General features: G+C 51.4%; 2 protein-coding genes across 3 annotated transcripts; both read right to left on the bottom strand.

Moving 5' to 3' along the window:
* Positions 1-3,348: 3,348 nt before the first annotated feature.
* YBX1 (Y-box binding protein 1) lies at positions 3,349-14,124 on the bottom strand. Of its 2 annotated transcripts, XM_059716947.1 has the most exons (8): positions 13,831-14,123; positions 13,563-13,626; positions 9,677-9,710; positions 7,061-7,150; positions 6,563-6,865; positions 6,156-6,238; positions 5,792-6,057; positions 3,349-3,729 (listed from the first exon to the last, which is right to left on the bottom strand). In XM_059716947.1, the coding sequence occupies exons 1-7, from the start codon at positions 13,985-13,987 to the stop codon at positions 5,823-5,825; spliced, it is 966 nt and encodes a 321-aa protein (XP_059572930.1). In that variant the 5' UTR covers positions 13,988-14,123; the 3' UTR covers positions 3,349-3,729; positions 5,792-5,822. The 2 variants fall into 2 exon arrangements, with proteins under 2 accessions (XP_059572930.1, XP_059572931.1); XM_059716948.1 differs by lacking the exon at positions 3,349-3,729 and having other exon boundaries at positions 5,791-6,057; positions 13,831-14,124.
* A 3,554-nt stretch (positions 14,125-17,678) lies between these two features.
* Positions 17,679-23,923, bottom strand: PPIH (peptidylprolyl isomerase H). The gene is made up of 10 exons (XM_006275287.4): positions 23,817-23,923; positions 23,663-23,727; positions 22,964-22,987; positions 22,661-22,705; positions 22,190-22,232; positions 21,327-21,419; positions 20,878-20,965; positions 20,219-20,259; positions 18,720-18,810; positions 17,679-17,866 (listed from the first exon to the last, which is right to left on the bottom strand). The coding sequence occupies exons 1-9, from the start codon at positions 23,880-23,882 to the stop codon at positions 18,742-18,744; spliced, it is 534 nt and encodes a 177-aa protein (XP_006275349.2). The 5' UTR covers positions 23,883-23,923; the 3' UTR covers positions 17,679-17,866; positions 18,720-18,741.
* Between the last annotated feature and the right edge of the window lie 337 nt (positions 23,924-24,260).

The raw sequence follows: 24,260 nt of genomic DNA, 5'->3' as shown, positions 1-24,260 counted from the left end.
CACGGGTCGGTCCCGGGGCACTGCCAGGACCCTCCTCTCAGCATTGCCGAGCTGAGCTGGGTGAGCACGAGGAGAGCGCCCATGACCCGTCTGCAGCAGAGGGAAGCCGCAGCTGCCTGCCGGCCCTGCTGTACTGGTCTCTCTACCGCGGGCTCAGGCACAAGCACCGAACGGCATTTGAGTAAAGCCAAGTGCAAGGCTGGACAGGAACGAGCCGGGAGTGATGATCACGTACAACTGGCAGGATGATGCAGAGGTCACTTGGGGAACTCTGCCACTGGACCCAGCTTTAGAAAGGCCTGGAGAGTTATGTGGATAATGAGGATGCCCTCGGTGCCATCAGACAGGGAAAATAATTTTATAGGAACATAAAGCAGGCTTTAACTGGCAGGAATTCGAGACGGTTTGCCTGTGAACCACCGCACGCTTGGGGGCCCTTGTGCCTTCCTCTGAAACAACAGGGCCTGGTCCCGCTCAGAGACAGGACAGGGCTGGGTGCACCCCGCCGCGGTCGGATAGAAGGAGCAAGCCGGAAAGCCTTGCTCCAGAGCGCACGTTACAGGCTCCCAGAGGCCAACACATAAAGCCTGAGAGGACAGAGAAACGCTCCCGGGGGAGGCAGCCGATTACTTTGGGATGTAAAGAACAACACTGACTCCAAGTGGCTGGTCACCGCGGGCTGGCGGTGGCCTCTGAAGCTCGCCAGAGGATCGTGCTTCATAGAATAAGAAATTCTTTTCGCTCCTGACAATTTTTAAGTAGTTTTCCATTTTAAAATATGCGGGGTAGTGTCCCTGGAGCAGCTATTACTGTTGCTATGGAAAGACTTGAGACTCTCCTTTATTGCACAGTAGCAAGTAGAAGGCAAGGCCTTCACCCCCACAGTAAATTTCTAGCCCTTTTCTTTGCAAAAAAAAGCCTTGAAAGCACCAACTGAGAGCACCTTGCTTGGATCAGAACGCCCCACCGGTTTTCCCTACGGACCCTGCGCTTCTGGATCTCGAAAGACAAGTCACAAGCCTTCATTTGCTAGGAAGCTCCTGCATTGGTTCTGCCAGGCTTGGAAAGCTCTCCTTTCCGTCAATGGGAGCTGGAGAACGGGGATTCAGCGACCCAGTCCTGACGTGTCCTTGTGGAGAAGCCTAGGGATTCTCCACGTGCCCTACGGATGCCTTTCTTGAGGCTTTCCCAGTGCTCAGCGGTGTCGACATCAGCAGGGAGGTCAGGAAACGTCTCACTAAGATACTGCTGGATTAGCTGGGACTTGCAAGCCCTCGGTATTGAACCTCTTCCTTGGACACTTCAATCACTTACTTCTGCTGGGTGCTTTTGCATCAGTTAAGCATAAGCATCGTCCCAAGAGCCCTGACGGAGGAGCCGGCCCCACAATAAAGCAGAAGCACAAGCTCCCAAGCCAGGCTTTGCCAGTCGACTGCAAACGTCTGGTGCTGCCAGCTGCTCTCCCTGCACCGCCTGAACAAGACAGGAGTCCTCCAAGCCGGGCAGCCTGTCCCCTCGCAGTGGACCTGGGAGGGGACAGGGAGCAGAAAACAGAGCAGCTAGTGAGGCGAGGAGCAGAAAGCGCACACACCCCAGGGAAGACCCAACTCCTCCCGTCTGCTGTTGGAGTGCAACAAAGGCCAGATCAAAAGCTCAAGCCCGTTGGCTCCTGGCCAGTAAAGGAACAGCCCATAGCATCACCTGGTGCCAACCACGTGGCCCCTCGAGTAAGAGTGGATTGGGGAACAGGCTGCCCAGGGCGGTTCCAGCCCTGGAGAAGACAGAGGCCTCCTAACACTGGCCTTCGAAACAGGACAGCGTGGGGACAGGGGAAGAGCAGGACCGTACAAGGTCACTTGGCAGCTCCCTTTGAGGCCACTCCACTGCACGCTAGGCTCAGCTCCCAGTTTCTTTTTCATGGAGTGAACTTGATGCCTCCCTCACACCAAGGGCAGCGCAGGCTCAGTGCTCTCCCTCGGCACTGCAGCCGTCCCGCTTTGCACCCTGCTCTTGGAGCTTGCAGCCCTCTTCATGGTTCCACCTGCAGTCATTTCAGCCTATGTAAATGGCTGCCTATGCGCAGCTGGAGCCTCGGGTCCTGAAGGCTGTTCCTCCTTGCATGGGAGAGGCACCATGTTTGGGGATGTATCGATAGCAGGGTGCACGCTTCCCTTTGTGAACGCTGCGTAATCATAAACAGACTCCATTTAATAGCAAACCCTTGACAGGAAGTGAATCAACTGTTAGAGCAACCAGGAAGTCAGCAGCCTTTGAAGGCTCTTTGCTTGTGGGATGGATTCACCAGAGCTGGGGGCAGCAAGGCAAGGACACAGGAGCAGGGAGGGTGGAAGGCCGGGCACAGAATTCAGCCCATGCTGCCATCAGTTAAGAGGGGTGGGAGGGCAACAACTGCATTGAGCTCCAAATGGCAAAAGGTTTTCCATTAAATTCAGCTCAGTTCATCTTACCGTCATGCATTTCCCCCCAGGAAAGCTCTAGTGACTTATTTCCTTTAAGTACTTCACTGGAATGTTTCCCCTACCTCACATGCTCCCAAATGACACCCTGTCCTCCCCGCACCTGTTTTTGGCAGATGGAATGAATGTAAAAGATTTGTTTCTTGCAAACACTGGCGAGTAGTTTTTCATGGAAAACAGGCATTGGCAGTGAACAAGCAGGGAGGGGATGAAAAGCCGAGGGCTGCTATCAATCCCTTAGCAGCAGAACACAGCAGGTGTCAAGAGGGTTTGGGCAATCTGGCTCCAGCAGGAAAGGCCTTCGGCCGAGGGCCTGACCCTGCTGTGGCCAAGATATCCAGCCCTCTTCTGTTCTTGAAGCAGCCAGCAGCATCCGCACAGTAGCCTGCCCACCCAGCTTGAAAGGGGTCCTTCAGCATCTCCTTTACAGCACTTGCCCTTATTCCCAATAGCTAGCTGAGCAGGGCAGGGGGAAGGGGCCCATTTTATGTGTGAGTAAATGCAGCAATTCCCTTTGTAGGGACGCTAAGGCAGAAAGCTAGTAGACAGGTCGAGACAGGTTGCCCGTAGGGAAGAAATAATGCAAGGCTCCCAGCTATAGACCAGATGCACGCATGGACCCCTTACTTACAGCTCAGCGAGTACAGAATTGACAGCATGTTTTTAAGTGATCAGAAAGTGAGCTGATAAAACTACTAAGCAAGTACTTCTAAGTGTAAGAAAACAGCTGGACAGGTAAGACACTGATACCATTTAAACTGACATGGTCTAAGCCCCCCTTTAGAGAGCAACTCCATTACTTTTTTTTTTGCTACTACTTGGTGCAGGCCTTTTCAAAACACCGGTGAATTAAAATGGACAAACACAAAAGGCAATTCTTTAAGACCTTTATTAACAGATGCTTGCAGTTTGACTTGAAAAAATCAGGTGTACATTTCATACAAATTAAAAATGAGGTTCTTTAAAAATCTCAACTTGACCAGATATGAAACAATTTAAAAACCTTTAAAGGTGTATTGAGAAAAACAGGCTTTTTAAAAAACGTGTTTGTCGTTTCCAAAAGGAGACTTCTTTAGGTAAAAATAATAAAAACCCCATGCTGCATAGATAATGCAGATAGTTCTAGTTATCTGGTCAACAGCAAAAAGCAAGCACTTAAGGTCTTCAGTTCCAATTCTTTTGTTCATTTCTTATTGCTGGAATTTCTTATTCTTCTCTTCATTTCGGATTCTTTTCTTCTTTGATGACTAAACTGGAGAACGACAAAACAAAACGGTGAAAAGTCACCAGTGGAAAAGTCTGACCAAGTACCTCACATCCCAAGGTTATCTGCAATACTAATGAATGCCAGAAGTCACAGGATTCTTATTCTGAGCTGTAAATCAGACAGTTGACAACCTGTGTGTAAGAAGTTAATTATGCAGGATTTGATCATTAAATATATAAGCAGTTCCCACTGGCTTCTTTCATTACTGCCACCTCATTCTGCTAAGCACCTGGATATTATGAAGCTACAATTTAGTCTGATGAAGTTTGGTCCCAGTAACTGTTAGGCAAGTGATTAAAGTGTTGGTACTTCGTTTGGGGAAATGGGGGGGAGTGCCCCTAGATGCAAGGCTGGCTTTAGGTTCTGCTGTTAAGACAGAGATTGAACTTCTTACCTCTCTTTTTAAGTAAAGATAGAAGACATTCTGTTCCACTACCTCTACATAAAATATATGCCCCGAATCTACCAGTATGCAAAGAAGGAATAGACAGGAGGTTAATGTTTCACTGCCATCCATGTTAAAGTTCTAGTTTCCATAAGAAGCCTCAAAATGCAAGTTCACCTTGATGAGAGCATTGCAAAGGTAACAAGCTAGTAAAAGTAAAATTATGTGATCCTACATGACATTCAAATTCATGAGAATTTAAACTTTAAAAAAGCTACTAGTCCTCATGAGATAACAGCCTTCAAATAACAACATCCAAGTTAAGGTTTAACCTTAACCCCTGCATTCCTTGTTAACCCCTTTGACGTGTTAACTCTGAAGGCCAAAGACAATGGTAATGCTCCTGTTAACTACTTCACTGCTCATCTTAGGAGCTAGAATGACGACTGGGAATCCCAGCAGGGTGTGGGCCGTGAAAGCTGGTGAAGGAGAGGAAATGCATATGAAAACAAGGGAGAAAACAGCCAAACAGCAGGAAGGAATTGAAACAAGTGGCAGGAACTAGAAACAAATCCATTTCCAAACAATAATACATCATGACAGCAAGGCAACAAATGCTACAACTGCCCTAAAAGTGTACCCACTAAAGGAAGGCCACATATTTTAACCTACATCTTGCACAACCCTCCCACAGCCCCTTCAACATTTTTCTCTGGGAAAATAAAGCCCAAAACAAAGTGTTAGGACAAGCCTAGTTGCATCAAATGCCACATGTTAATTGTCTGCTTCTTGATGTAATTTTTAGCTGCACATGCAGAAATCTTAAATTAGTTTTTGATGGCATGCCACCTTGCATCTTCTGGCCTGATTTAGCAGGCCTCAACATTACCATTCTCCAGTAACCCTCACCCGACTGTTTCAGGTTCTCTAGACATTAATTTTGTTTCTTCAAAGGGGAAGATTAAAGATTTTCTACCATCTATTAGCATCCTGGTTTATTTTTCACCCTATAAAGCTACCCCCCTCCTCTTCCAGATCAAGACCTAGACCAACATCTACAATATCCTACCGCACATGCTACAACACCAAGGTACCACATCTTTATGTGTATGGTTAGCCAGTCCTCAGGCCACTTGACATCCATTGTTTCGAAGACTTTTTCATTTGTGGTACCTATCGTTATCTCAAATGCATTCCATTTACCACTAGTTTCAGACATCTAGTAACTTTAGCTTATAGTGCTTGTTAATTTTTGGAATTCTGCTCTGACTTGTCAAACGTAAAAAAAGATATACAACTAAGGCTCCAGATACAGTCAGTCACACCAGACAGCTAACATTTTTACTACTTCAGATTTCTACCAGCTTTGTTAAAGCTAAAACAGATCATATCCAAAATTTTGGCCATAGCACAAGACGTGCCTACAGTCCCGTCAAATTAGGGAAATCTTGTAATTAGGTCCCCAATTAGTTCATTTGTTCTGCAAACAGCATTTAAACCCTCAATCCCTTAAACAGAAGAAGTTACCCATTCAACTCTCTGCCAGCCAAGACTAATTTTAAGAAATGCATCCTGCTATGTCAAACTCTGATCTACCAGGTTAAATCCAGAACAGCCCCACGGTACTATCCCGTCCTCAAAAGGGAGGAGTCGAACACCCACCCGGATGATGGTAGAGATGGTAAGCCGGTATTTACTCAGCCCCGCCCTGCTCGGCCTCGGGAGCGGACGTGTTCTCAGCTGGTGGTTCGGCTGCCTTCGTCTCTTTGCCATCTTGTGGTTTAGGGTTCTCTGGGCGTCTGCGCCGGTAGTTGAAGTTGCGCCGGTACCGACGTTGAGGTGGCTGCTGACCTTGGGTCTCGTCCCCTTGGTTTTCTTTATCTTCTTCATTTCCATCCTCCCTCGGCTGTCTCTGACGAGGAGGACCCCTGGAAAAATCAAGACAGGCTTTACCCATACAGCACCTGGCCATCACATCCGAACACACACCAGATTCCATAACTGAACACGCTGTTCTCCAACATACCTGCGAAATCGTGGTCTATAACCTCGATACATGTTCTGTCTGACTGGTCTGCCTTGTTCTCCTGCACCCTGGTTGTCAGCACCCTGAAAAAAGACATGCATGCTCTTAGCCAAATGCAGGACTAAGAAATGTTAAAGCCATTAGCCAAGCCTGGTAATTATGGCTGCTTGACACACTGACTTTCAATGTTTGGGGAAGAGCTACATTAGTTTTGTGCCAAAGGATTGCATGAATTTAGGAGTTCACTGCGTGTTAAATTCTACGTGTAATTGGCATTTTTGGATTCTCGGTACCTTGGCAAACAGAGGGGCTGCCCAATTTGTTAAGTTCCGAGTCAGCAGATTACACGTAGACAGGCCAAGCTGCGATCAGGTTCGCGCAGCATCAAAGTTTCATACGACAGTTACCTCTACTATCTCTCCCTGCACAGGAGCGTTGGAATACTGTGGTCGACGCCCATAGGGCCTTCGCATATAGTAAGGTGGGTACCGCCGCCTGCGGTAGGGACGGCGCTGCTGGGCTTGACCTTCTGGTATGCTCTCCGATCCCTCGTTCTTTTCCCCACTCTCACTGTTCTGATAATTTTGCTGGTAGTTGCGTGGAGGACCCCTACGACGTGGATATCGTCTGTAATGGTTACGGTCTGCTGCATATTTACTGCCTTGCACTGGAACACCGCCAGGTCCTGTAACATTAGCTGCCTCCGCACCCTAAAAACAGCGACAGCGTTAGGTAATGATCATTACGTGAGAAAAAGGCACCAAACAGAGTTGTATCATCATAAAGCAAAGACAACTAACAAAATGCATAACCTCCTTGGACAGCTCCTTATTCATCTATTCTGAAGCCAAATAGAAAGCCATGTCTTCTGTGCATGCTGCATATGCTAAAGAAAATATGCTCACCTTTTCTCCTTCAACCACATCAAACTCCACGGTCTCTCCATCTCCTACACTGCGAAGGTACTTCCTGGGGTTATTCTTCTTTATGGCAGTCTAGCAATACAACATTACAGAATTACATTTGGAGACACAGTATATACAGATTAACAAGCATGAAAAAAAGAAATCAGAGGCCTGCAACTTACTGCAGCGGGGACACCAGAATGACCCAGACTGGGGTGAGGCAGGCCTTAGGACCCAGCTGCAGCTACCAGTTTTGCTGGCCACTCAGCTGTGGTGTGGCATGGCAAAAAGCCCCCCTCCACTAGAGCCTGTGGAACAGCACTGAGACCCCCATCTGCTGCCAAAGCCATGACCCTATGGTTGCCTGGATCCAAAGGCTCTGTGGGCTAGGCTTTAACAGCATGAGCTAATGTAAAAAAATCAGGTGTCAGCAGCATAGAGAATACAGCACAATAACAACGGAGGGAAAATACAAGGATCAGACAATGAAGTTAAATTCAATCTGGCAGTCTAAAGCTGAGGCACTTCTTACATCTAAAAGTCAGCTGTACAATACTGTGACTAATCTACGTAACCTTAGTTTTTTTAAGCCTCATGTAAAACTATCGTTCCTTATTATATTTAATTATATTTTAGATTAGACCACTGACTTGGCAACATTTGAGAAATAAGCCTGGTACTTCTACCAGAATGTGACGTACTAGAAAATTACTGTTGACTAGACACTTCCTGGCTCACCAATATTTCTGTGCTAGTCAACAGCAGATAATAGCTTTTTTGACAAATGCTTTAAATGCTGTTCACACTGACCCCACAAACCATATTTTGCTTACCCGCCACTTTTTTGGATCTCAATGCTCACACAAGCATGATAAATTTTGTAAATAACTGAAATACTGCTGACAGTGTCCCACACGTTTCATGCCCTGGAGGGAATAAAATCCCTAAAACAATACATTTGCAAGTTGCAGTCTACCAAGCTGATGCTCTGTATTAGGGGAACGCCTGCTCCGAGTGAACAGCAGCTACAGAAGAATCCAAATTGGCAGTCAGAGAGGGGGTTACACCTACTGAATTCCTACCAAACTTGCAAGCTACCGAACGTAGTCAAGGCAGACAAGGTTCCTTGGGTGAATTTGGTATCTTTTATTAGACCAACACGTAGTCAACACATATAATGTTTACTTAGATACAAACAACTTATTACAGTGCTAGGTACCACATAATCAATAATTAGACTAAAAATGCTGCTGTCAAATTACATGCATCTTTTAAAATCGGGCTAAAAAGAAGGATAAAGCCCAAATGGCTACTTTGTTTACTATGCCATTTGGTAACGCTTCAGATAATCAAGTTTCACAGTTCCTATTCCACATACTACTAGTCAGACAGGATAACCCTCCAGGGTTTCCACACTCGCTTGCAGAAGAGATTATAAACAAATGCCTTCTATGCTTTTTGAAAGCTAGTTATGTAAACCTTTCCCTTCAAAAGTTGACAAACCAAGTGCCCCAAGTCAAAATCTTTCTGACTTAATCCTCTCTCTCCTTTCTTTGATGTTTAGTTAGCCATTTCTTCCCGGCTCACTGATACTATCCAAGTGTAGCCAGGTGAACTAGCTACCTTTTCAGTTTCACTAGTTATAGACATTTTTAACTACAGTCAGTACAAACATTTTCAGAGAAGTGCAATTTTCACACATCCAGTGGTCCTTTAACAGAACTTGAAATTTAAGGATCGCCAAATGCCTGCGCAAAATAAACTTAGCTCTGCCCTCTCATACCTGTAGACTTCTGAAAGTTGTGTCAAACCAATGGAACATTTCATGCTACTTCTTCCTAGCGGCCACTACCAGAAGATTCAGAGGAAACAGAATTTCCAGTCCAGAACCTAGAGACTATTTTAGGCTCTGAGTTTGGTTTCTCCCAGTAAAATCTGTAAGGGATCCAACTGCAGACACTTGTTCCTGTAAGTAACTTTAAATCCTACTACCTTGTTATTAGCAGTTTGCAAGAATAAGTTGCACATATTAAACGAGACAGCTTAAAAAACTACAGATGTCATCCTAGATGCACCCCCAACCCCAATACTCCTTGTTCTACTCTCCAGCTTTCCATTTATTTCTCTATAGTTACTAATCCAAGACAGAATTTTGTTTCCCCACAATAGCCTTTAACAGCTTTGTGAGGAACACTAGGTAAAAAGAGAACTTTAGAAATTCAAATAAGTGATCTGACAAATTTCACAAACACCTTAAACAAATCTTAACAGAAAAAGGGAAAGTGTGTACTTGCAAATTAACTGCGCTTTGCAAATTCAGTAGAAACTAGTGAGAGCGCCTGCAATTTTACATCTTTTGCCTCCATTTGCAGTGTTAGCCCTCGCTATGGGGGTAGAGGGCAAGAGCTGAATGTGTTGCTGTGGCCTGTGATAATGAGAATCTATGGTTTTAAGAAAGACTTCCTTTATCTTGGAGAAGTAGGATTTCTTCGACAAACACAACATGCTCACAGCCCCATCAATTAAGGTCAAGCCTATTAATGAAGTTGACCATAAAAGCCCGGTATGCATCAGTTCCAGACAAAGGAATGAACCATCTTCACAAAAACCGCTTACCTGGTGTACAAACACATCTTCCTTGGTGTCATTCCTGCAAGACATAATAACATTCCATATAAAACTGAAAATTCAGACAGGTGCATAGTAACATTAAATATCTCCTAGCTCAATAAAGGATCAAAATAACAGTTCCTTTATGAAAGTGGCATCACTTTGCTTATTAACCAGGAAGAAGCTAAACAGGAGAGAAGAAAAACCTCTCCACATTTCCAGAAAAGTGAGCCTCTCAAAGGTCACCATTAATTAGGTACTATCCTTTTTAGAAAGTAGTTTCAGCTCCATCCAGCCCTCCCATCTGCCTAATCTCACTTCCGTTTTTTCTCTCTCACAGTCTGCATAACATCACTCCAGCAAGTCCTGTTTCTCTACCCCCTCCTCTTCACAGGTCCAAAAAAGATGGGAGGGAAGAACTAAAGAGTAGCTTGGCAATACACAAGCCAGTCCACCCCACAATCCTACCCCCACCCCCAATAATGGGCATCATGTTAGATGCTTTACTCAAGTCACAAGTCTCCAAGAGGGTAAGAAGGTCAATCTAGGAATTGGCCAATCTTGTTAATAGGTGGGTAATACCTTTAACAACAGGTATCACAATCACGTGACCTTCTCAGTAATGATTCTTCCAGGAGGAACATGAAGGTACAAAGGTTAAGAGCCTTGCCATGATCCTTCACTGCAAAAGGAGGGTGCCAGGTAAAGAATGAGATTTTACTACAGAACTGTGATTAAGTGGTTTACAAGATATGCCATCACCAGTGGGATATTACATGAGACAGATACAGATATGAACAAAAGGCTTCTCAATATCTATTCGCCTTGTTCCAGTTTCATATTTGCTGCCTCACTCCCCCTGTACATTAAACAGGAGCACTAGCAAAGACAGCATAGATATGAAGCTGCTACCCCCCAGGCAAACCATTGTGTTAAACTTTGCAGTTTTAAGTGGGAAGTGGCAAACACTACTGAGAAAAAACACAAACCCTAAGAGGTCAGAAATATAGGATGGAATGAAAATGGAGTGCTTCTGCAGCAGCCAGCAAGCTTACTTTAGTGACCACAATTCAAAATAGACATCACACCGCCTAAACTTCATCCTGAAATTACCTCAAAAAGACTCATCCCACTGACTGACTCGGCCCGCTGGGATTATCTTTCCACTCTTCCATTAAAATACTTCCCAGAATGAACCCTTCACTTGCAGCCAGGTAAAAACCAGCCTGAAAATCTATAGGTCAACCCCCCCCCTCCCCCCACGCGCCAGTCAGGGGAAATAAAAGAAGCCGCGCAAGGACTTTCACTTTTCCAGCAACTACTGATACTTCAAGTTTACGGTATATGTTTGACACTACCTAAGCAAGCTGGAACCACCCAGATGGACACAGCAACAGAATCTAACTAAGAACCCCAGTACATCAATGTGCTCGTCGCTAATATTTTCCATACGTAGCTCTCCACACATCAGATGTCTCAAGCCATCCATGTCCACCTTTCAACTTCATTTAATGCCAACAAGGGGATTTACAATAGATACCAGATGCCTAGTAGGCTTAAGATGATCCAAAACTTCCAGTCATCTTCAAGGAAAACCTGTAATGGCCTCAAAGCAACCAACTAGAACACAAACACAATCCTAAGCATGTGCGAGATAAGAGCCTATAAATGATAAAGGACCATTAAAAAGCTTTAATTACACTTCTACTCTAGCCAAACTTAATCAGATCAGTGGTCCATCAAATCCAGGATCCTGTCTGACAGCGGACAATAAGATTTACTTCTAAAAAAAGCCTTTACAAATCAATGTACTCTTTCTGGATAAATTAGTAACTTGTAGATGACTTTCTTAAGTCCCAAACTCATTGCTTCAAATTATGTTTTCCAACTATGAGATCCACAAATTCACTCCCTTTTAACAAATCTGGGTTTGTAGCTGGCTGGTGTCATTTGAAACACCTCATAATGCAAAGTGGCTGAGTGCTCAGCTTCCTCCTGCCTTCTGCTTATCTTGTTGAACTACAAATCTTTTCAACTTCTTCATAATGCAAAGCTTGAAGAGGGACTGGCTGAACAAGGACTATGGTCCGACTTCATGCAGAGCAGATCTGCTGATTAAGACAAAGCTCCAGAGGACTTGTTATGAAGTGGCATTAACAGACCGCTAAACACTTGAGCTGCAATTGCAGATAAGTAACAGGGCTGTATCAATGCCCTTCTGAACCACTTACTATTTATGATAACTGCTAGAAAAAACAACAACAGGTTTGTTTTTTTTAGGACTCAGGCCAACATTCAGAGTGAAAATACACTTTAAAAACACAAAATAATTAGAAAGAAAGCAGCAATGTTGTCTTTAAGCCAGCAGATGTTTCCATCAAAAAGGATGGATCTGAATTGCAAATATATTCACAGAAAGATATAGTTAGATGCAAGAGCAGTAAAGCGCCCCACACCTTTTTTTAAGGGATTTTTTTTCCCCTACAGTTAACTAGCCAGAGCTCAGAACTGTGGACATGCCCTTTAGCTCCTTTTCTCAGGCTGCAGCTCTTCTCGCGCAGTCCTGTTAACACGAGATCGTGCTGGGCTTCTCATTAAAATGACAACCCAGGGGATTAAGCCCAATGCATGCTCTGAAACATTCAGATGCCTTTTAACTATCAGCTGTCATTTTCTTGCATTGTTTCTTTTCTTCAAGTGTGTAGTTCGGCGTTCCCTACAGAACTGGCAAAGTACCGTTTTACGCAAATTTACCAAAAGCAGAATTGCCAGAACTTACAACTTTAGCACCAAACAACAAGCTATTATTCAACGTCCAACTACAGAAGTTGGCAACCACACAGGAAATCCAACTCTATAGAAAAGCAAGGCACTTAAGTTTCAAAATGTGACAATCCAATTAAAAAGTTGGGATCATGAAGTTGAATAGTACAGTCAATTTGTCAAATAATAAAACATCAGACCCTACCCAGCCTCTTCTGGAAAAAGCAGGCCTTCAGTGTCATGTCACCTCCGCATTATACAGAGGCAGACATGGCAGGAATTAAAAGCCACACCTCAGCTGTAATTAAATACCTCTCTTTCACTTGTGTCATAAACCTCAGGATTCAAGTAATTTACATTTTCCTAACGCTCATCTGTGTAACCTCAAGATCTTACCAAGTTAGGGAGGAAAGGGCAAGACAGCAACTTGTTAAAAGCTCCCGGGCAGCTGGGCAGGAAGTAATTAAATTCCAGCGAGCTTGCCCGTACAGCGAGACACGCGGCTGCCCCCAGCTACAGCTCGTTGGTGTGCTGAGCGAGTCGGACACCGCTGGCCAGGCCCCAGCCACGCGGAGCCCGTCACCCGCTCGGCGCGGACGCCCGCCCGCCCGCCCGCCCAGTGACAGCCCGGGCGGCAGCGGCAGGACTCTGCTACCAAGCTGCGTTTTATTAACGCACGATGACTTCAGCACCTCGCCACGGCCCTGCCGGACGGCCCTCGCCAGCCTGTCACAGCTCCCCTCCGTACTGCAGAAAGTGTAGAACAGCCTCAAAAGCGAGGAAAGCTTCAGAAACCCCCTTGGTATCGCGACCGACACCAACGTGGCCCTCGGCTTCTTGACGCTGCTCCAAAAGGGCTCCCGCGGGCAGCGCGCTCTCAGGCTTAAATTCCCGCTGGACGTCAGTCCTTCGTAACCGGCGCTGCAGGGGCCCGAGCTCAACTCCGGAAAAACGCGCGGCGCCGCCTCTCGGCGCCGACGGCATCGCGAGTCGGTAACAAAACCCCCGCGCGCCTTCGCCTTCCCTTCCCCCAGGGCCGTGCCGGGCCGTGCGGCGGGTGTAACGCGGGGGCTCCGAGCCCGGCCCGGCTGCCGGTGACAGCGCCCGAGGGGTGGGGGGGCAGGCTCACCTGTTGATGAAGCCGTAGCCGTTCCGCACGTTGAACCATTTCACTGTTCCCAAAACCTTCGTTGCTGCAAGAGAGGAGGCGGAGGCGGCGGTGGCGGTGGGGCCGGGCACGTGGCGGCCGCACACAAAGGCCGCGCGTGGCGGACATTTTGAGGCTGAGGCGCCGCCCCGCCCCGCCCCGCCCCCCCCGCGCCACGCGGGGCCCAACGGCTCCGCGCCAACGGCCGCCCGCGCCCGCCCCCCGCCCCTCCGCGCGGCCCCGCGCTCACCGATGACCTTCTTGTCCCCGCCGGCGGGAGGCGCCGCCGAGGCCAGGCCGCCGCCCCCGTTGCCGGAGCCGCCGCCCGGCTTGGAGTCGGCGGGGGCGGCGGGCGCCGCGGCGGGGAGGGGGGCGGCGGGCGGCTGCGGCTCGGCCTCGCTGCTCATGGCGGCGGCGGCGGGGTGCGGACGGTGGTGGTGACTGGCTGCGCCGCTCCGCGGGGTCTGATGGTGACTGAGGCCGGCCGGGGGCTGCTCCCTGCTCCGGGCTCGCTGGGCTCCGCTCTCCGCTCCCGATCCCGATCGAACTGGCCACAATGGCGGCCCGCGCCGGCTAGCCACCCGCCGCGCCCCGCCCGCGCGCGGCCCCATTGGCTGCCGCCGCCGCCTGTCAGGCGCCACGCGCGCCCGTTGGCTGCGCTCCGCCACCGCCCCGCGCGCTCGCTGGCCGGCCCGCTTGCCCTTCAGGGGGCCGTCCAGCCCGTATGCAAGCCGATTGGCGGCAGGGCTTGGCTGTCACAGGCCGCGCGCGCCAATTGGCTACGCGGCTCGTTCCGGCCCGCAGGGGGTGTTTTTTCTCCCCCCCCTTTTTTTTTTTTTTTTTTTTTTTTTTGCTCCCGGGCTGGTTTCCCCGCCCCCCTGCAGCCTGATTGGCTGCGGCCCCGCCGGAGGACAGGACGCGGACATGCCCTCGGGGTCTCGCCCCGCCCCGCGGAGCGGCCGCGCAGAGCGGGCACGCGGAGGCTGCCGGCAGGCGGGCGGGCAGCGCCGCGGGGCCGCGCGTGGCGGGAGCAGGCCGGCAGCCGGGGTGCAGCGGGCTGCCGCGCCGCCAGCGCTTCCCCGCGGCACTGCTTCCCCCCGAGGCGGCGGCGGGGCGCGGGGCCGAGGCTCGCAGGAGGAAGTCTCGGTCGCTGAGCGGTGCGGTGCGCCGCGGCCGCCGGACGGACGGACGGACGGCCGCCCCCGGGAGCGCGGCAGCGCGGGGCCGGTGTAGGCGGGGGCGGCGCAGCCGGGCAGCACGATGGCGGCGTGGCCGCCCGCCCGTGCGGTGCGCCGCCCCTGCGCTGCGCGCCGCTACCGCTCGAGTGACAGGCCGGCGAGGACGCGCGTGAAGCGGGCTGGCAGGCCCCGCCCGCGGGGGATTGGCGTGCGCAGCCCCGCGCGCTCCCCGCCGCCCGCGCCGCGCCTCCACCTGCGCACCCGCACGGAAGGCGTCCGGGAGGCGCTGCCCGCCCGCCCTCCAGCGAGGGCCGCCTGGGCCGTCCGTGCAGCCGAAGCGGTCGGCGCGAAGGCCCGGCCGGGAGCAGGAGGCGCACGCACAGCCGGGGGCGGCGGAGCTGCCCGGGGCGGTCTTGCCCCCACGACTGACCGCTGCCTGGGCTGCGCGGGGTGGGGAGTGCCCTCCCGCGGGGCAGCGCAGGCGGACGGGCCCCACGTGGTTCCCGATGGTGGTTGCGATCCCGCGGAGGAGCGTTTCTTCACGGACCAGGATTACTTCCCCCGGTCAAAAACGTTCCAGGCCGAAGCGGGTCAGGGAGATGGCGGGCGACACCACTCTTCCCTGCAGAGGCGCCGGCACTGGCGCGGGGCCTGCAAGGCCCCTGGTCCTGCGCGGTAACGCGCCCGCGGCGAGGCAGGAGCTCACAGCGCGACCTGCGCATCGGACCCCCGTCGCTGCTGGGGCTGGTACCAGCCCGGGTCGCACAGACACCACCTGCTCGGCCTTTTCTTGTAAGCGGCCCAGGCCGCTCCAGGGCTGTAGCTCGTAACCGCCGCTCTGCGCCTAGTCGCGCTTCTAGCCAGGAGCGGAGCCCGGACGCCGAACCCCAAGGCTCGTGCTACCGCTGACCTGCAGATGCAGCACGCCAGTCCCGGGGGGCAGGTTAGCAGCGTTGATTCCCCCAGCTCGGGGGCCACGCTGACCACATCTGACAGCTCCGGCGTCGAGGGTTGTGGCTCGCCATCAGAAAATCAGACTGGCCCGGCCGGCGCGTGTGCGCTCGGGGCCCGGCCGACAGGCACATCCACCGTACTAGAGTTTTGAGAGGTGCTACACTTTTGCAGATATGAGCTCCCCGCGATGCTGCCCCACAAAAACAGGCGGGGGGGAGGGCAGGGGCACGCGCCACCGGGTAAACACGATAACCCAGGTAACCATCCGTCTGTCAGCCTGACCTTTATCCCCAGCACCCTCCGTGACTTCCTCCCACTCCTGTCGCCACTCCCAAGCCTCCGGGTGCCACAAACCCAGAGCGGAAACAAAATTAATCACTTATCTCTGCATGCTGCAACCTGCAGGGCTCCTGCTCCGTGGGGATCTGGGCCAGGCTGTGCCCCCAGCCCCACACTCGGGCATGTTACCTCCTTTTGCCCCCTCCCCACCTTCCAGTCACCTGACTGGGCTCTCTGGTCACAAGGCCAAGTGCTACCAGTCATCCCAGTCTGCAGACTGGGCCCAGCAGCCCTCGACTCTGCTGCAGCCACACAGGCTCTACACTCCCATGTTAGCTGCTCACAGCCCCTCCTGCAAGCTGCACCCCACCTGCCCTCTAGCAGGGGCCAGGGGTCCCGCTACACACGCCCCTCCTTTATGAGATGCCGGGAGGAGGCCTCTGCCACTATCCTCCTGTACAGCGGCTGAGGGGATGGAGCAGAGCCCTAGGGCAAGAGCTCCCAGCGTGCTGGCCACCAGGAAGGCAGAGCGTGGAGGCAAATGTGCAGTCATAGGGGGCAGCTGTTAAAATCATTTTCTGCTAGAAATAATGGGTGTGACAAGTAACATAATACGACTTCTCACACCACTGGCCCTGATGAAGGGCTGATGTCCAAAGAGCCCCGAAATGCTCTCTCTGTTCATTTTGGGCTCAGGAGCTAGTTTTCTGAATGGGTCTCTAAGGGTCTGGCTTTCTACCGACTCTTCCGTGCCGAGAGCGCCTCTAGGCAGTGCGACAGAGTTCATTTCTCTTTTCCCTCCTCCTGTTCTCTAGTGTCACAAATATTTATTAATACAAAGCCTCTAGGTGAGGAAGGTGCATCCAGGCCAGGCCCCTGCTGTTGCAGCGACCCACATCATACAACCTGGTTCATCAAGTTATATCAAACTCCATCTTAAAACAAGTCTGTTTTTTTGCCCCACTGGTCCAAAGAACAAGGACCCCTTTCCTCGCAGTGACAGCTGCTGGGTACCTGACAAGCCTGTGGGAGCCTGGTATTTTTCCAAGTCTTGCCTCCAGCCTATTTGTATTGTTTCTGCAACACGTGGCACGCACAGAACGCACAAGGCAGAGATACATGCCGTTAACACTTTTACATCTTTCAAATGACTTGCATGACCTCAGCCCTTCCTTTTCAGTGCTCACACACGGTCACAGCAAACTCATGCTCATGAAATCTTTACGCCTCACCTCATCTCTTCCCTAGTCATCTAAACGCAGGGAGTGGCAAGAGTGAAACAAGTGCCTCAAAATGGCCCTGGCAATTCCCTGGACCCCAGCCAGCACAGCCTGCACGGCATGGCTTTGATTCTGCTCAGGAAGAACTGAGCTTGGCTCCTTATTGCAGGGCTAGCGGACCCATGTCAGACTGCATGGCACTCCAACAGCTTATAGCAGCCAGCGAAGGTGCAGCACGAGGCAGCTCTGCCATCTCCTTTCCAACTCGGCCCACACCACATCCCTCCCAAGTAAGCTGGAGGCAGGGGGCAGCTGGTGCAGGAGCTCCTGTACCAGTGAGGCGCTCACCTGCGCAAGAAGAACTTGCCTTAGGAAGCCTCTGGCTACAAAGGTTGGTTTGGACTGATTATGTGGCCTTCAGGACAGGAAAGCTCAACCCTGACTATTCTAACTGAACACACTGCGCACACATTTATCAAAAGGCTTTATTTACATCTGGGACTTGGGGGGTTTTTCTCTCTCTCTTTTTTAAGAAAAAGTTGTAGACCTGGAATATCTGAAACTCCTGGTGTGAAGTGGCAACAGCACAGCTGTAACCTGCAGGATCAGGCTGAGGCAGCTGCAGGGACGCGTGATGTGGGAACAGTGACCAGACCTGGAGTGGACAAGGAACAAGAGCAGTTACAGGAACAGGCGCAGCAAGCAGAATGCACACAAGTCAGTGCCACGTTATCTGAGCTCACAGAACAAAAAGCTGAGGGTAAGAAAAAGAAACTGCGCTAGTAACCCAAAGCCTACTTACACACAGCGCTGCTGTGTAGCAATAGAGGACCATCCAGATACTTTGCAGGCCCCTGTGAAGATGAGGGTCTGTGCAGCATGCGGGGGTAGACAGAGCTGCCCCAAACAGGTGCAAGGAACCTCCCAGGTGCTGCAGCTTTTATTCCAAGGCTACTGCTTCTCCAGTCAGCTACCTGGGAGCACAGTGGAGAGCCAGCTAGTTGGAGAAGCAGTGCCCTTAGAAGTAAAAAAACCCAGCCGAGCAGCTTGTCTGACATTCAGCAGGTTGCAAAGTCCCCAGATGCAACGATTCAGGTCTTACTATACCCAGGGCAGACTGGATCACAACGGTATCTAACCCGACCTAATGGTAGGTCAGCACAATGATACTGGCTGCATTAAGAACAGGTGATGTCACGTGGCAATAACTGGGCCCTTCAGTGGGCTTTGCCGCCCTCATTTGAAGGGTTTCAGCTCCATGGCACTCAGCTCAGGCACTGAGTCTCAAACCTGCCCTGAATTAGGAAGTGCAACAATTGCTTCTCAGGCGTCTAGGTTTACTTGCCTCTTATGAGCAGCATGAAACATTTTGCTCTTCTGAAACTTGGCAGAACCTCAAATCACTAATGCCCACATGAAAGAATCCAAGACAGTAACAGATGGTTTTCCATCACTGTCTCCTCTCAGAAGACTTCTCCAGACAAGCTGATGAAGAACAACAGACCTACCAAGATTTCTGCTTTCACCGCTCTACATTTCACCACACTGCGAGATCACTACAGGCAGTTTGGGTTTGTTATTTGGACCAGTTGGTACGTTCTGGGGGTGGGAAAACAGAAATTCACAGTTACAATATATAAATACCCAACAAGTCAGCAAAAGTCACCACCTGCTTTGAGGGTTAAGAGACATCCATGCTAACTGAGCCTCAGGAACATGGCAACCTGCATGTGGACTGTGGATGCCTCCTGACTGCTGCTCTCTCTCATGAGAGCAGCTTTGAAACCTTCCGCGAGCCCAGCTGACTCCCTGATATGCAGAGCTGAGATGCACGGGGAAGACCCTGACCCTATGAACAGGAGGGAGCGAACCAAGCAAGGTGCAGAAAAGAAACGTGGGACTTCCATCGATAATCAGTATGTTTCACACCACTTGAGGTTTCTGCCTCTAGACTAGTAACAATGTTGCTAATAAAAGCAAACAGTGAAAAAATGTCCCATGTTCGTGTTGCAGGGGGAGTGACAGACTGGGCTCGGGGGGACGTGGGGCAGCTCCAGGAGTCAGAGCAGAACCCATCACTCTGCACTTTGAGCATTGCTCTTTGAGAGCCTGTCTTTCCTTCCTCTCATCTGCCCATTACTGTCCCACAAGAGAGATGTGCAGTAATCCTTCAGCTGATGCTCTGGAAGGCGCTGCTGATGAGAAACGCTGCAAGGGGAATCTTATCCTACTTATCCTGCCAGGGTTATAATTGCACTTCACCTGTCAAAATAGTTTTCTTAAAAGAGGCAGCGAGAAAGGACTGGTGTTCTACAATGAAGTAGCCTGGCAGCTGTGCCAGGCTTTAAGTGGAGCTGCTGTCAGCTCTGCACTTCCTCTCCCATAACTGCATTCTCTGCTGACTGCTTACAACAGTCCGGGAGACAAACTCCGCTGCGGCTCAGCGGGAGGCCCCACTGCCTGCACTCAGGCGACCAGAGAGACAGCACAACGCTGTCGGGTTCTTCATCTATCCATTCATGTAAACTCACGTCTGTCAATTAGGCATCTGAAACATGCAGCCACAATTCAGCAGAGGCACATGTATCTGCAGGACTGGGAAGTCCTTTGGAAACATTTTGTTTTCATTATTAAAAGCGCTGACTATCCTTCAGTGGACGACCTCTACTAATCTGTCAGCCCCTGAATGTTGCTTCTGTGAGATGTCAATGTATTCTCCCTCACACGCCTGTTCTGAAACGATTGACAGAGCAAGCTTGGTCGATCAAGCTTCCAGAAAAAACTCAAGGCACTGCAGCAAATCCATCAGAACATGTTCCCCACCGGCGTAAAACCACGTGCGTTTCGGAAGCAGCTCTGCGAGATGGATTAAACCAAGGCAGAACTGCAAGGAATTCCCTGTCACTACCGCTAACCACTTCCATACACAAGTGGTGGGAGGGGATGTGAAGCCTTCTGAAGCAATAACTTGGCAGGGCATTCGCAGAGGAATGCGAATTAAACTTACTTCAATTTTTCTCATGACCAGGAGCCCATCGATGATTTTACCTGCAAGGGAAAGAACAGTTTTGTTGTACTTTTCCACCTTTTCTGTGCCCCCAACCTGTCATGAACAATGAAACATTTCTCCAGTTTCTCAGGCCCTTGAGATTACATTTTGTCTGGACACAGCTCTCTCTCCATTCATTATTTTTGCCCCACACATGTAATTACACCACTTACTAAACTGGGGACCTTGGGATGTGTTATGGGTCACTGAGCCCATGAACTCAGCTTCAACCATGCCAGATATGGAGTTAGGGTCTGTCTCTTAGAGTGGAAGTGTTCATCTTTCCCAGAGGGTGGGGCGTGCACGGATGTAGGGACCTTAACTCATACCCCTCTCCCGCTGACTATGAAAAATAGCACAGAATACATCTCCAGCAGGGGCACTGTGTTTGGTTATGTGCAAAAGTTACCAATGTTGATATTTATGTAGCACCTCCAGGACCTAATAAGGAGCAGGGCCTTGCTGTGAGGATGCAATACACGTAGCTCCCCAGCTCCCACCTTCTCTTCCTCTACCAAGCCTCCATTACCCGGCTGATTTATTACTGGTTTCAAAGCAGAAATGAGCTGAAGGCGATTTCTACCCTACTGCAATGTCATTAATGAGACACTACTCACCAAACACAACATGTTTCCCATCTAGCCAGTCACATTTGGAGCATGTGATGAAGAACTGACACCCATTTGTACTTGGACCACTGTTTGCCTAATTTAAAATGCAAACACATGCATATGTTAGTGAACTGAACATCTCGAGCCTGGAGGAGCCAGGATACTTCAAACAAGAGTGCTATCATCCCAGCTGGCCTGCACGAGAAATGTTTATCACAGGAATTAACATCCACCTCCAAAGGGCCGGCTTAGTACCTAGATACTCCACTAAATAAACCACTGGTCCAGCACGTCAGTCTCTGTACTGCCACTATGCAATTTTAAGCTGCTGGCGATGTTTCTATAAAACAAACCATGGAGCTGAGAGCCAGGAAATAACTGGTAAATCTCAGAAATGATGGGTGGAAGATGCAGAAACCTTTCTAGTCTTACTACCTTGTCCGCCTTACACTTACCATAGACAAGAGTCCAGGAGCAGAGTGTTTGAGTTTGAAGTTTTCATCTGCAAAGGGACCTCGGTATATACTAGCCACCCCAGTGCCATCTCCCTGTGTGAGGAGGGAGGCAATTATCAATCCCATCTCAGGAAAAGCATGTTTTTAAAATAATTCCAACAGAAAAGCACTTTGTTAACCAAAATTAAGGTTGAGGCTGTATTTTCATTTAGAAAAAAACAGTGTTAAGAAGAACACTAGAAATGAAAACATCTGAACATTGTTGAGCCTGGAAACCAGAAGTCAGCGCTCCACCCTAATCCTGCATTTGATCCTCCTCCCCCTTCCTCACGTCAGTTAGTCACAGACCGACCCCCAGGCCAGGTGAAACCAGAGGACAAGCGCAGAGACGGCGCGAGGGAAGCAGGTAGATTCCAGACCTCCAAGACCCGCCAGATGAAGTTACGGATGAGTTCGGGCTGCGCAGGGTGCACGTTCCACCGAAAACAGAAGGCAAGTAGGAAAGACAAGGATGGCTCTCGGGTTAGAAGAATGAGGGATGACAAGTGAGGGAGGCGCCTGTCAGAGGCTGAAGCTGGCAGAGATGCTGCAGAGTGGGGGCATGGGGGGCTTTGGCATCGCCAGAGTATATTCCATGGGTCTAACCAGGTATTCCCCCTCTTTGCTGAAAGGGCTTCTGGGCTCCAGCCACCTCCTTCCCCCCCGTCAATGCCCTCTCGCTCTTTCCTCGTCTTTCATTTACATATCCCCGCTCACTAAGCAACAGGTTCCAAAAATAAGTTAAACGGTTAAATACTGCCCCATGGGAAGAACACCACTCTGCATCTTTAAGGAAAGGAAACGGACAAACTCATAATACCTACATTTACAAAGTCGCCTCCCTGGATCATGAAATCCTTTATCACCCTGAAAAGTAATTAAGAACAAAGTAAACGACTGCTTCTCTGTGAAACATCTTCCCACAAAGTTTAGTATCTCAGAAACGACAGAGAAACAGCCCATGCCACAATAAAATGCACCTAGTGACTAGGTGATGGACTCGACATGGGATGACCTCTGACTTTGGACAAAGGCTGGACAGCGCTGCCTGTGCCCTGGGTGATAAGCACCGAGAAGAACATACTTTTTATCCGGCAAGTACAAGAGTGGCCCACAGAGGCAGAGTCGCCCAAACTATAGATGCAGGGCAGAGACTTTAGAAAGAAAACACTCTTCAGATCTCCTATCCCTCGATGACTACAGGATGCCTCCTACTTTAGGGACTGCTTTCAAACCCGGGCACCAGGCTGCGTCTAGGTCACCGCGCTGTTTTGAACAAGAGGAAATTGACTTACCGGTGGAAAGTGCTCCCCTTGTAACCTATAGGGACACCATCTTTCCTACAGCAAAAGACAAGGACACAGCACTGCAAGGTGCCGCTCGTCGCAGCTCGACACTTCCAGTCGGGCTAGAACCCCGGAGCCCGCGTGCCGGACCGACGGGCCCCCCCGCGCCCGGGACGGCCCTACAGCACCTGGCAGCAACAGCCATTCAGGCAGCACGGGGGTGGGAACAAACACCATCGGACTTCTCTGCTTTCTGGTCACGACACACCTCAATATGCCGCTTCAAAGGAGCGGTGCGCTGACCCCACGTACCTGAATTCACCCGTGCAGAACTGCCTGGAAAGAGGGGAAAAGAGAGCGCGCAGCACATGAGTCGCCTGAAAGAGGAATTTGAATCCAAACCCAATCACCGCTGCTCTGACTGCTTTACTGAAGAGGGACGAGGGGACTCCCCTTCCGAGCAGCAAGTGACACTGCTGACAGGAGCAGCAGCAACTGCGACCCTTCCTCCCCAAGGGCTGTTTCTCGGCATCAGCCTGGATCAGATGTTGGATGCCGAGAACGGGAAGAGCCAAAAACGTGGATTTGGGCATCACCCCCTGGAGACCCGCAGTGGGAAGGGGGGGCTGTGACGCCCGTCGAGAAGGGAGCGGCGGGCGCCCTCTCGTCAGACAGGCCGACGGGAGACCGAGGCATTCAGCTGCCGCTCCCGCGAGGCACGCTTGGGACGGGCCCGCGGAGGCTCGGAGCGACCCCGAGAAACGCGGCCAGCCACGCGCACGTCTCTGCTGGCTGCGGAGAGCGGCCTGGGCCGGGCCCGGACGGACCCAGCGACCAGCCTGGCTCACCGGGCACCGCGGGCCCAGCACCGCGCTCGGGGCCGCCACGTCTCCCCCAAGCACCGCCGCGGGGTCGCCACCGCCCGGGGACCGGCGCTCGGGCCCCCGCAGGGAAACGCGGGAGGGGGGGAGGGGGGGTGGCGCGCTGCGGTCCCGCCCCGCCCCGCCGCACCTGAAGTTCTCGGCCGTCTTGGGTATCACGTCGGCGAACAGCTCGATCTTCATGCGGCCCACCTCCTGCGGGGCGGGGAGGGGAGAGGCGAGGCATCAGCGCCGCCCGCACCCGCCCCGCCCCCCTCCTGCGCCCCGCGCCGCCCCGCCCGCACCTGCCCGCCGATGGTGACATCGAAGAAGACGACCGGGTTGTTGGGGTTGGAGGCCAGCACCGACATGACGCCCCGCGGCCCGGAACCGGAAACACGGCGGCGACTTCCGCCCGGAAGTCCCCGGCCCTGCGGAGCATGCGCGGGAGCGGCCGCCTCCGTGGGCGGGGCCAGCGCCACGTGCTGCGACAGGCGGCGGGCTGCGAGGGCGGGAGGGGAAGGCGGGGCGGGTTCGGGGCCCGCCAGGAGACGGCGGTGCCGAGCTGCCTGCGGGGCCACCAGGCGCTCCAACGGGCTCGTGCCCGACCCGCCAGCAGCCGCTCTCCATGCCGGCCCGGCCCGGCCCTTCCTGGGGCTGCCGGGCCGCCCGAGGGGCAGGGGCGGCTGCCACCGCGGCACCAGAGGCCGGGAGCGAGGCCTGGGGCCGGCCGCCCACCCGTGCTGCCT

This window comes from Alligator mississippiensis, chromosome 13 (genome assembly GCF_030867095.1).
Source record: "Alligator mississippiensis isolate rAllMis1 chromosome 13, rAllMis1, whole genome shotgun sequence".
Lineage (NCBI taxonomy): Eukaryota > Metazoa > Chordata > Crocodylia > Alligatoridae > Alligator > Alligator mississippiensis.
This window is presented reverse-complemented; position numbering and strand designations above follow the sequence as displayed.

Bases quoted from the DNA above. Each gene is read 5' to 3' on its own strand.
- YBX1 (XM_059716948.1), bottom strand. From the start codon at position 13,987: ATGAGCAGCGAGGCCGAGCCGCAGCCGCCCGCCGCCCCCCTCCCCGCC. The intron at 7,151-9,676 runs GTAAGCGGTTTT...TTGTATTGCTAG, and splicing joins AAGATGTGTTTGTACACCAG to ACTGCCATAAAGAAGAATAA. The intron at 6,058-6,155 runs GTATGTTGGAGA...TGATTTTTCCAG, and splicing joins TATAGACCACGATTTCGCAG to GGGTCCTCCTCGTCAGAGAC.
- PPIH (XM_006275287.4), bottom strand. From the start codon at position 23,882: ATGTCGGTGCTGGCCTCCAACCCCAACAACCCGGTCGTCTTCTTCGAT. The intron at 22,706-22,963 runs GTACGTGGGGTC...CTTTTGCTGTAG, and splicing joins TTCTGCACGGGTGAATTCAG to GAAAGATGGTGTCCCTATAG. The intron at 22,233-22,660 runs GTAAGTCAATTT...ATTACTTTTCAG, and splicing joins AAGGGGAGCACTTTCCACCG to GGTGATAAAGGATTTCATGA.